Source organism: Delphinapterus leucas, chromosome 4, assembly GCF_059928025.1.
Source record: "Delphinapterus leucas isolate spDelLeu-1000000601 "Yukka" chromosome 4, BTC_Dleu_Yukka2, whole genome shotgun sequence".
NCBI classification, from domain to species: Eukaryota; Metazoa; Chordata; class Mammalia; order Artiodactyla; family Monodontidae; genus Delphinapterus; species Delphinapterus leucas.
Window position 1 is genome coordinate 135,121,403 of NC_143132.1, and position 12,603 is coordinate 135,134,005.

General features: G+C 43.1%; 1 protein-coding gene across 1 annotated transcript in view; it reads right to left on the minus strand.

The window, feature by feature from the left end:
- The window catches only part of TF (transferrin), a 32,911-nt gene that overhangs the window by 4,090 nt on the left and 16,218 nt on the right, over positions 1 to 12,603 (minus strand). Inside the window, 4 exon segments of the mRNA XM_022582524.2 lie at positions 3,584 to 3,773; positions 4,988 to 5,169; positions 8,712 to 8,776; positions 9,937 to 10,081. Of these exon segments, the coding sequence (XP_022438232.2) occupies positions 3,584 to 3,773; positions 4,988 to 5,169; positions 8,712 to 8,776; positions 9,937 to 10,081 (582 nt within the window).

Sequence of the window (12,603 nt, forward strand, 5' to 3'; positions counted from 1 at the left end):
AGACCCATTGCCCTGCTCTTCTGATGGGTGGACCTGGCCGTTCTCCTAGTGGCCTCCTCCTCCTGCCTGCACAGCTCTTGTGCCTACAGCGGGCAGTGTCTCACACCAAGAATGGTAACAGGATTTCCCTGCCCTACATCATCCCCCATCTTGTGTCTTACGGGCAGGGCTCATACGCCTGAGTCCATGTGGCTGGAACGAGCCTGGGAGGACTGTCCTCTCTGATCCAAGTGAGGAACTAACATAACGAGATGCACTAAGCACCCAGCACGTGCCAGTTTCCGTCCTGGGAGCTGGGGATGGAGCAGAGTACAGCAGGGCCAGAGTCTCCCCCCCTCACAGACTATATAGGTAAATACAACCTGGGTACTCAGAACAGTGGCCATGGATCCTTCCTTATACCAGAATTATGTGGGCAGGTGTTTAAATGCAGAAACCCTGAACCTGGCACAGACTTGCTGAATCAGTATCCCCAGGACCTGGGAATCAGTATCTTAAGGACTGTGGCTTATGGACCTGCACTCTGCAGTTGAAGAATAACCTCCCTGTAGCTACATGGTATTCTCCCACATCTTCCAAATGATTCCAAGTCATTAAATGATGTCCAACATAGCTATAGTACAAAGGTGTGTTTTACTGTATTCTAGTTCTTAGAAAACTGGTGTTCTAGATAAGTACAGGCATACCTCATTTTATTGTGCTTCGCTTTATTGCACTTCACAGATGCTGTGTTTTTTACAAATTGAAGGTTTGTGGTAACCCTGCATCAAGCAAGTCTACTGGTGCCATTTTCCCAATAACATTTGCTAACTTCATGTCTCTGTGTCACATTTTGGTAATTCTTGAAATATTTCAGACTTTTTCATTATTATTATATATTTGTTATGGTGATCTGTGGTCAGTAATCCTTGATGTTACTATTATTAATTGTTTTGGGGCACCACAAGCCATGCCCATTAACATGGCAAACTTAATTGATAAATGTTGTGTGTGTTCTGACTGCTCCACCAGCACAACAATATTGAAATTAGGCCAGTTAATAACCCTACACTGGCCTCTAAATGTTCAAGTGAAAGGAAGAGTTGCACATCTCTCACTTTAAATCAAAAGCTAGATGTGATTAAGCTTAGTGAGGAAGGCCTGTCCAAAGACAAGCTGGGCGTCTTGTGCCAAACAGTTAGCCAAGTTGTGGACATAAAGGAAAAGTTCTTGAAGGAAGTTAAAAGTGCTGCTCCAGTGGACACAGAAATGATAAGAAACAGCCTTATTCCTGATATGGAGAAAGTTTTAGTGGCCTAGATAAAGGATCAAACCAGCCACAACATTCCCTTAAGCTAAAGCCTAATCCAGAGAAAGGCCCTAACTCTCTTCAGTTCTGTGAAGGCTGAGAGAGGTGAGGAAGCTGCAGGAGAAATGCCTGAAGCCAGCAGAGGTTGGTTCATGAGGTTTAAGGAAAGAAGCCATCTCCAGAACATAAAAGTGCAAAGTGAAGCAGCAAGTGCTGATGTAGAAGCTACAGCAAGTTACACAGAAGACCTACCTAAGATAGTTAATGAAGGTGGCTACACTAAACAACAGATTTTCCATGTAGACAAAACAGCCTTCTATTGGAAGAAGATGCCATCTAGGACTTTCATAGCTAGAGAGGAGAAGTCAATGCCTGGCTTCAGAGCTTCAAAGGACAGGCTGACTCTCTTGTTAGGGGCTAATGCAGCTGGTGACTTGAAATTGAAGCCAATGCTCATTTACCATTTCAAAAATCCTAGGGCCCTTAAGAATTATGCTTAGTCTCCTCTGCATATGCTCTATAAAGGGAACAACAAAGCCTGGATGACGGTACATCTGTTTACAATATGGTTTACTGAATATATTAAGCCCACTATTGAGACCTACTGCTCAGAAAAAAAGATTCCTTTCGAAATATGAGTGCCCACTAACAATGTACATGGTAACCCAAGAGCTCTGATGGAGATGTACAAGATTAATGTTGTTTTCATGCCTGCTCACACAACATCCATTCTGCAGCCCATGGATCAAGGAGTCATTCTGACTCTCAAGTCTCATTATGAAAGAAATACATTCCATAAGCCTATAGCTGCCATAGATAGTGATTCCTCTGATGGGTCTGGGCAAAGTCAAATGAAAACCTTCTGGAAAGGATTCTTCATTCTAGATGCCATTAAGAATATTTGTGATTCATGGAGAAAGGTCAAAATATCATCATGAACAGGAATTTGAGAGAAGTTGATTCCAATCCTCATAGGTGACTATAAGGGGTTCAAGACTTCAGTGGAGGAAGTAACTGCAGATGTGGTGGAAATAGCAAGAGACCTAGAATTAGAAGAGGAGCCTGAAGATGTGACTGACTTGCTGCAATCTCATGATAAAACTTTAATGAATAAGGAGTTGCTTCTCATGGATGAGCAAAGAGAGTGGTTTCTTGGGATGAAATCTACTCATGGTGAAGATGCTGTGAAGATTGTTGAAATGACAACAAAGGATTTAGAATATTATATAAACTTAGTTGATAAACTAACGGCAGGGCTTGAGAGGATGGAACTCCAATTATGAAAGAAGTTCTGCTGCGGGTAAAATGCTATCAAACATTGCATGCTACAGAGAAATCGTTCATAAAAGAAGAGTCAATTGATGGGGCAAACTTAATTGTCGTCTTATTTTAAGAAATTGCCAGAGTCACCTCAGCCTTCAGCAACCACCACCCTGATCAGTCAGCAGCCAGCACCATTGAGGTAAGACCCTCCACCAGCAAAGAGATTATGACTTGCTGAAGGCTCAGATGATGGTTAGCATTTTTTAGCAATAAAGTATTTTTTAATTAAGGTACGTATATTGTTAGACACTTTTTAGACATAATGCTATTGCACACTTTATACTGTAGTATAAACATAACTTTTATGTGCACTGGAAAGCCAAAAACTTCATATGTCTTGCTTTATTGCAATATTCCTTTATTGCAATAGTCTGAAACTGAATCTGCAACATCTCCGAGGTATGCCTGTGGTGTGTATGGCAACTTTAGAGTTACTGGAACTTATCATTTTTCAAGCTTTCAGGAGCAGCACCATGTAAAAGAACTCTCTGCAATGCTGGAAATGTTCTCTTTGCTCATCTATGTGGAGACACATGTATCTATTGAGCGCTTGAATTATGGCTAGTGTGACTGAGGAACTAAATTTAAAATTTTGTTTAATACTAATACAAATTTAAATACCCACATGTAGCTAGAGGCTACCATCTTGAACAAGGCAGCACTGTATAAAAAGGTGTTTATAGCAGAGTAATTGGCATGGGCACATAACTCTCTTCCTTTTCTTAGTAATAGCATGGAATTCTGTATGTCCTGGCAGTCACTGCCTCAGTGCCTTCAGCCCGTGCCCCCTTACGATCAGCCCATGCAAGTTAGCCTTTCATTCATGCTGGGATTGCATTGTTCCCTCAGCATTTCATCCTGTCTGTTGGTCATCTCCTGGGGACTGCAGCCCGCTCCTCCTTTTGTATCCAGCACCCAGAACCCCGCACATGTTCGTTTTGCAGATTCCCCAATGCTGTTCCTCTTACTCACTTGAGGTTGAGCATTGTCTCAGGTTAGCCACAGCTGTGACATACTCAGTTCCTAAGTAGGTTTCATACGTTGTTGCGTTCGGAAGTTCAGCCAAACATTTAGTGTCACTCCTGAACAGAAGGTCCTTGTTTTCTGAGTGGAACAAACAAAAACTGCTCGGGCAGTTAGTTCCATTGTTTCCAAATTGATCCTGTCAAATGGACAGAAAGTGCATGAGGACGTGTGGCAAAGAGCTGCTGGGAACGCATGGATGGGATGGAGGGGACTGGAAGCTGGGAACCAACCCTGGGAAGAAAGGGAAGCCGCAGAGGATGCCTCGGGATCTTTCCACATCCATCACCTGGCATTCATACAATTATGGACCACAAATCTGTGCTTCCATGAGGCCCCAAAGTCCTCTGTAGGGTCTATCCTGGTCCCATCTCCTTGGGGAAGTCCCTGCCTCCTGCCCACTGCTGACCTCTGATCTCTCTTCCTCACTTCGTTGGCCATGGTCTTGGGGGCGGCTTCCAGGAAATGAGAGGGAAGAAGCATGTCCCTTTTAAGTATTATTGTCAAAGAAAATATTAAATATGAGCAACCCAGTGAGGAGTAGTACAGGTAGCTGTTAAAAGTTCATATTTGACTTTTAAGTTCATGTGAACTTAAAAGTTCATCTTTGATCCTATCTTGATAAGAGGCTCAACTCCTCCAGGCCTTCTAAGATTATAAGTGAAATAATGATTACAGAACATTTAGCATTCCATCTAGCACTTAGGAAATGTCCATTAAATACTAATTATTAGTACCATTTACCTTCAGAGGACTCACAAAGGTAGCTATCTTAATTTTTAAAAGAAGAAAACCAATGGTGGATCAACAGAGAGGAAGCTGTCACTGAGGGGAGGGTGGTGTTTGTGGGTGGAGGGGTCTTTAGGATTAAAATACTCAGGCAGTCTCTCTCCCCACAAGGCCAGCCCTGGGTTGGTTGTTTTCCCCAGAGGACAAGTTCCCTCAGGGTAGGTTCCTGGGTTCTACTGCCTGTTGGAATGGTTCTTAGTATGCCTAAGCAAGAGAAACACAGTCCACATTTCATGACTTGTATCTAGAAGGGCTGGGAAATAGGATCAGTCACCTTCATTTTAAAAAAGGCAGAAGTGGGGAAAATGAGGGTACCACAGAGCAAGGTCAGCGTCGAGCTGCAAGGCAGGTACTTGGACCCTGGGACACATGCATCAGATGGGGTCTGATCTCTAGTGAGCAGAGTGAGGCCTGGGAGATCCAGTTCCACAATCCATGCCCTCCCAGTTCTAACTTCCAGGAAAAGAATGCTGGGGTACGGGCTGGGACTCAGCTGGGAAATCCCCAAATAATCCACACGCACACAGGAAGAAAGGGTTGGAGGCCCTGTCTGTGCCACCATACCTGCTGTCTGTTTAATATTCTGCGAACACAAGCTGCCTTATCTTCCCGTGAGACCACAGCATGATTCGGGGCTCGGGCCAGGTGGCAATCTTTAGCCTTATCCACAGACTTCCTGTTTCCATCGGTGCATAGCAGCTCAAAATCTTTCTCCTGCAGTGTTTTTGCCCACTCTTCAGGGTTTTCTTTTGGGTACAGAAAAGGTGGGTCAGCCACAGTTTTGATCAAGGCACACCTCACTGGGGAGATGTGACCAACCCACTGGCGTGTGGAGGGCCTGGACCCAGTGGCCAGCAGGGGTTACAGTAATGTGGAGAGGAAGAGAGTTACCAGGAATTCCCAGAGACCACTCCTTTCAATCTGCCCACCCAGCCAGGGGAGGGTGAACCACATTCTATGGATGATGTTCAAAATGATCTTCATTTCTTCTAAATTCCAAAGCATTTGGATCTCCTGCTCCAGTGTAGAAAGAATGTGACCCTCTAAGCAGGTTTGTGCTGTACCATCTGGCACTAGCAAGCAAAAGAACTTTCCCCAGAAGCCCTTTTGGAAGGGCCAAAGATTTCACTTTTAGGAGTGAAATCTGGCTCGCTCGTACTAGTTCTATGTGGAATGCACGCATGCCTCTGTGCATACAGGTCCATATCCTGTTCTCAGCCCCTTGCTTCATCTTTTCTGTATTCTCTCTGAAAAAAGAACATCTCACCTATTCTCAAGGTTTAAGCTCCTTCCTCCTAAGGCAATTCTCAAATAAGTTTTCCCGGTTTTTGCTTCTCTCCTAAAATACAGGATTGCAGTCTTTTTCTTAATTTAATTTTCTCATTTAATTGAAAAACTAATATATGAATGCAGTATTTTAAAAGTTTAAATTTATATAGAGAGTAAAAATATCCCTTTTCCTACACTCTCCAAAGGTACACTTTTGGTTTTTATAGAAAACCCCAAATTGCCTGCCTTTCCTCCCACCAGTACCTGCACATATCTTTGCTCACCTTTTAACATTTCTCCTTTCTTTTCTTACCCATCCCTCCAACTCAACACCTTCCAAGTGAAATCCATCCTTATTCTCTCCAAACCCATTCTGTTCTACTTAGTACTTTAAGCATTTATTCAGTACCATGTCCTCAGCCTTCTGCAAGACACAGTCTTATTGGAGGGGGGAAATAGCACACATACCAAAATCAAAAATGCAGGGCACAGATAATAACATTTTGTATTTTGTGTAACACTCTCTAAACGCTGTGTGAGCTAGGGAACCAGCACAGCGAGAGCACATTAACTCAGGAAGGCTAGCTGGAGAAGGCAAGCTTTCAGGTGTGTCCTGTAACATGTGTAGGCCTGAGAGGAGGAGAGAGGAACGCTTCTCTGTGAGGGGATGGAGGGCTCCGGCAAGACTCACGGACAGGTACGTGCCCGGTGTTCCTATTGGGTGGAGGAGAGCCCCCCTGGAACAGAGTCTTGGGCAGTCAGGCTAAACATGCTCAGATCCTCAAGGCCCTGAGTGTGGGATGGAGTGTGGCACTTAGGTAGGAAGAAAAGTGGGTCTATGAGAACTTATGAATGGAAATCAGTGTTAATGTGTGAGCCTGAAATAGGACAACTAGGAAAAATGAGATGGGAGGTGATTTGGTCTGGGTTAGGAGCAGTGGGCATCTAGAAGGGCATGATAAAAAATTTTCTTTCCACTACAAATAATGCTTGTTTACTGCAGCTAATTTGTAAAATGCTACATAGTTTAAGGAAGAAGACTTTGAAACCCAGTATAATCCCACAGCATTCACCTTCAACATTGGTGCATTACTTCTAGTCTCTTTTCTAGACTCATATGATGTGCAGACACATATCTATATAATTAGATCATACAGTCTCTATGCCTTTGTATCCTGGTTCTTCCATATCACAACATACCATAGAATTTAATGAAGACATATCTAGTCCGAAGAAACAAAAAACATACTGACTGAAAATTTAATCTAGGCTCGACTGGCAGGGCATATAAGACCTCCATGGGGACAGAGGCTGTGTGAAGAGGACTGGGTTTTGAGAGAAGTATGAGGAGTTTGGATTTATACAGGTTGAGTTTGCAGTGCCAGTGTACTTTGTACATAAAAATGACCACAGGGCAAACAGAGATCCTGGGATGTTATTTAGATGGGAGGTGGGCCTCCTCTATAAATTCCCCTCAGGAGGTAAGGCTTTTGGAGTCTTTGCAAAGACAGTTGCGGCCTTGAGAGGGGAGCCCTACTTGGAAGGGTACAAAGAGAAATCAAGGGATGACAAAGAACCAGCCTAGGGTAACACTCAGGTAGCAGGAAAAAGGACAGCCCTTAAAGGAAAAAGCAAAAGTAACAGGAGGGAAGAAAGAAAAATTAGCCAAACCAATTATTCCTTCAAGTAAGTACTTAGCAACTTCTGTGTGCCATGTACTGTGGTTGGTGTTGGGATGTAAGAAGAGGAAAAAAGAGCTCCCTGTGGCCATAGTTTATTACAGAATGTGATGAATTCAATAATAAGAGCAATATGGACAGAGGATTCTGTTGTGGGATGGAGGTGTGCCACTGGGGAAGGCATCTTAGAGGAGTTGGTCCTGTACTAGTTCATTCTAAATGAGTTGCTGGAAAAATTTGAGGTTGAGTAAAGGGACATGAGGGAAGGAGGGAAGTAATAGCTGCCTGGACTCTAGATGGGGAATATAAGCAGTTAGTGATAGAGAGTGGGCAGGTGGAATACTCATTCTTACTGACATTTTTAAAATTTTTGTCTTGTTTGTTAATGTCATGGCCATCTAATATTCACCCACTAGTTTTAGTGCCCATTGATGATCCTTGCTTGAATCAATTATTACTATCTTGGTTGCCAAACGATAGTTTTTTAACTTCATAATTATTTCTGCATCTGTAATTAGCATTCTACAATAAGGAAGATGTTTCCCTTATACTCATTTGTTTAATCAGGATGGACTTATGCGTTCCTATTTTATTCAATGGGTTATTATTTCTTACTACTATTATTATGTCTTTTCAAGCTCAAAATGTCCCAGATTTGGCCAGTGGAGGGCTTTCACAATGGCTCCTTTGTGCTTTGATACGTCCCATCTCTCTGAGCTCTTCAGCATGATGTTCCAGGTTCACCTTATACTTTTCCTGCCCCAGCCACAGAATCAGCTATTTTTCCAAGGGGCCTTGGTTCCTTCTATTGGAGAATGGTTCTAGAAGCCAAGGTCTTGGTGCTCATTCCTACAGGGGTGCCACTGTCTGTATGTTTTTCCCAGTGGACCTATAATATATTTAAATATATATTGGACCTAGAAATATGAGAAATAGTTATAAAGGACCTTTTGGGGATAACTCACAGAATTTGAATAGGGACTGTGGACGTGATGAGTATTAAATCCATGTTAGTATAAATTTCCTGATCTTGCTAATTGTAATGTAGGTATGTGAGAGAAAGTCCTGGTTCTTAGGAAATGTGCACTGAAGTATTTAGGGGAAAGGAGGCACAGTGCCTGCACCTGTAGGAAGGTTCCTGGGAGAGACTCAGGGCCACTGGGAAGCCCATGGTCCTTACCATTCTGCCTATCCAAGCAAACACTTCTCTCTTCACCGAACAAACAGGTTGAGAATCAGAGCTCTGGACCCTGACAGAGTCCATAACACTTCCACAAAGACATCTTGGACACAAGTGAACCAGCGACCCTGATTTATGGGGACAAAGGTTATGCACGTACCACCAGTGTTCTCTTTGACAGTCTGGTCCTTCACAAAGGCCACGTCTCCCTTCTCAACCAGACACCTGCAGAGTCCCAGACAGGGAGAGAGAAGAAAAGAGGCCAGAGACACATCTGTCATTCAGAAAGGCCACCTTATAGATCCAGGGCTGGCCATCTGATATCAGCAATTGTGATTCCCATTTGATCACTAATCTATTGTCACTGATCTTACATATTACTAATGTAAGTAATAAAAAGAAAACAAAACCTCTGATATGCTTTGTAGTTATACAATCTCACTTCTGCACTCTAAATTCTGGCCCATTTTCTCCAACAGAGCTACATCCATTTCCTAGCTTCAACACAGATATTAGAGGGGCAGTCTTCCCTCAAGGTGATTCCTTACTCACAGTCTCCCTGTAAAATTGTAAACTTGTGGGCTGTGAATTTTTCTTACTCTAACTCACAAGCTGGCTGTACCTGGGAAGTTGGGATAGTCTTTGTTTTTCCTTCCCTAGTGAGAATTTTAGTTACAATACCACCATCATTGGGAAGTTGATGGATTCATGAACTGCTAAGTGACACAGGCCCAAGCCAGACAGGATAGTTAAAAACTAATAAGGTCGTAAAGTGCACAGGTGTCTCTTTAAAAATGATAGAAACTCCATGAACTAGAAATGTAACCAAAGATGTAGAAGTCATGTACTTTACTTTTGTATTGATATATTTCCATGGTTGTAGGTTCCCCCAGAGGTGAATGGAAGAGCAGGAGCCAGATGCTTGACTCCTGTGTTTATTCAATTATGGTAGGGTTTCCTCACCTGGCACTTGTGACATTAGGGGCCAGATAATTCTTTGTTGTAGGGTGCTGTCCTACGCATGTAGGATGTTTAGCAGCCTCTCCCAGTTAGATGCCAGTAGCATCCCCCAACTCCACTGATAATCAAAAACATCTCCAGACACTGCCAAATGTCCCCTGAGGGGCAAATCACCCCCCACTGAGAACTTCTGACCTGTACCATACTGCCAGTCTTTGCTGTCTATGACAGCCAGGTCTGGAGACCGTGTCCTGGAGGGAGCTGGATGCCTCTTCTCACAGGTTTCTACTTATGTTTGTAAATGTGACACCCTAACATGCAGGACTAATGGGATAGGAATGTAAGAATCTCACCTGCGTTTCTAAAAAGGAATTTCGTCAGGGCTGGGATTACTATTATTTTTGTATGAGGATTATAATACTCACCTGAAAGCCCCTGAATAGCCATAGTATCTCTCATGGTTGTTGGGAAGACACTCCCTTCCCGGAACACCTTCTGAGCCAATGCACAGAGCACAGAGACTGGAATTTCGCAGAGACCCAGGAGCACAGCCTTCACTGAAAAATTTATCTGTGCAGAAGGATAAGAGAAAGTCAGCTCTTCCTGAGTCAATGTCAGTGGCCTTTACCTAACACATCACAGGTGTGTATGGCCCAGGATAGGTAGAACATACTCATTATGTGACCTGCCATCAACTCAGGACCTGCCAGGGTATAGGCTTTGAAAGGAAACTTAATTGAGGCTGGGAACAATTACAAGTCAGGTGGAGGGGATTCCATCAGCATCCCAATAGTGTCTCACTCACCTAGAGAGATGGGATGGGAATGATATGAAAGTTGACTAAAAGGGGTAAAATTGAAGGTCTCACTCCCTGAGTTGTGCCACTTGTTTTTGGTGTTTCTTTTCTCTGATATCTATTAGAAGAGCCTTTAACAGAACTTAGAACTCCAACCTTGAGAAAGTGCTGGGGAATTTCACACACAGTTCAGCTGCTCTCCCATAGCTGTAAAACTGCCAGGAGGCTCAGGAGAGCAGAAGTGCTGCCCTTGCTAGTGGGCAACAGAACTCCTGAATGCACCCCCCTCTCACACACACACACACACACACACACACACACACACACACAGGACTTGCCTGGTTCATAACTGTCTTTAGAGACCCTCCTTTTGAAGTAGCTACAAATATTTGGAGGTGGCAGGGAGGAAGTACTCAGGAAGTTAAAGAAAATAAGAACCATGACAAAACATGTCCATGGTGAAATTACACACAGATTTTAGGAGGTAGAACTAAGCTCATACCTGAAGATATTCAGAGGACACAGAGAATAAACTGATTTCCACCCCTTTGAAGGGGCCTAGGAGCTGAGCAGTCACTTGGTGAGACTGCCAAGATCTTAAAGAGACCCGAGGACCCCTCATACCACATTGCCTAGAAAGCCCTGTGGCAGGGCTTGGAGCTGTCCACCCAACGGCCATTTCCCCTTGCTTCTTCGTAACAAAGATCAAGTTTTTTTTCTTTTTCTTTTTTCTCCATTAATTTTTCATTGAGATATAATTGACGTATAACATATTAATTTCAGGAGTACAACACGTTTCGCTACTGTGAAATGATCACCACAATAGGTCTAGTTAACATCCATCACCATACGGGGTTAAAAATTTTTTTTCTGGGCTTCCCTGGTGGCGCAGTGGTTGAGAGTCTGCCTGCGGATGCAGGGGACACGGGTTCGTGTCCCAGTCCAGGAAGATCCCACATGCCGTGGAGCGGCTAGGCTAGGCCCATGAGCCATGGCCGCTGAGCCTGCGCGTTCGGAGCCTGTGCTCCGCAACGGGAGAGGCCACAATAGTGAGAGGCCCGCGTAACGTAAAAAAAAAAAAAAAAATTCTTTTGGCTAGGACTTCCAAACTATGTTGCATAAAAGTGGCAACAGTGGGAGTCCTTGTCTTGTGCCTGATCTTAGAGGGAATGCTTTCAGCTTTTCACTGTTGTGTATGATAGCTGTGGGTTTGTCATATACGGCCTTTATTAATTTGAGGTATATTCCCTCTATGCTCACTTTCTGGAGAGTTTTTCTCATAAATGAGTGATGAATTTTATCAAAAGCTTTTGCTGTATCTATTGAGATGATCATATGATCTTTTTCTTCAATTTGTTAATGTGGTGTATCACATTAAAATTTTTTTTTCTTGTGATGAGAACTTTTAAGAGCTACTCTCTTAGCAACTTTGAAATGTGCAATACAGCATTAACTATAGTCACCATGATGTACATTACATCCCCATGATTTATTTATTTTATAACCGAAGTTCTTACCTTTTGACTACACTCACCCAATTTGCCCACCCCCAGCCCCTGCCTCTGGCAACCGCCAATCTGCTCTCTGTGTCTATGAGCTCGGGTTATTTTGTTTTATTTTTGTTTAGATCCCACATATAAATGAGAACATACGGTATTTGTCTTTCTCTGCCTGACTTATTTCACATAGTGCCCTCAGGGTCCATCCATGGTGTTGCAAGAGGCAAAATTTCTTTCTTTTTTATGACTGAATGATATTCTATTGTATATATATAAACCACAATTTCTTTATCCATTCATTCATGATGGACACTTAGGTTCTTTCCGTGTCATGGCTGTTGTAAATAATGCTGCAGTGAACGTGTGGGTGCATATCTTTTCGAGTTAGTATTTTTGTTTTCTTCCAGTAAATACCCAGAAGTGAAATTGTTGGATCATATGGTAGTTCTACTTTTAATTTTTTGAACAAAAATCTAGTTTTATTTGGGACAGAAACATGCCCAAATAAACGATGACATTTTTCAGCCTCTCTTACAGCTAAATGTGACTATGTATCTAAGTTCAGGGCAATGAGAAGTTAGCTGAAGTAATTGGGCTACAGTTCCTGAATAGCTCCTTTAACAAGGTGGCACATACTTCAAGTGCCCTTTCTCTTTGTTCCTTGAGGTTGCCTGGATCGTGGATATAATGGCAACCATGAGTGACCTTGAAGATGGAGGCCTTATGCTGAGAATGGTGCAGCGGGAAGAGAGAGGAGCCTGGGTTTCTAACGACAGTACCAGCCACGGACTGCTGTC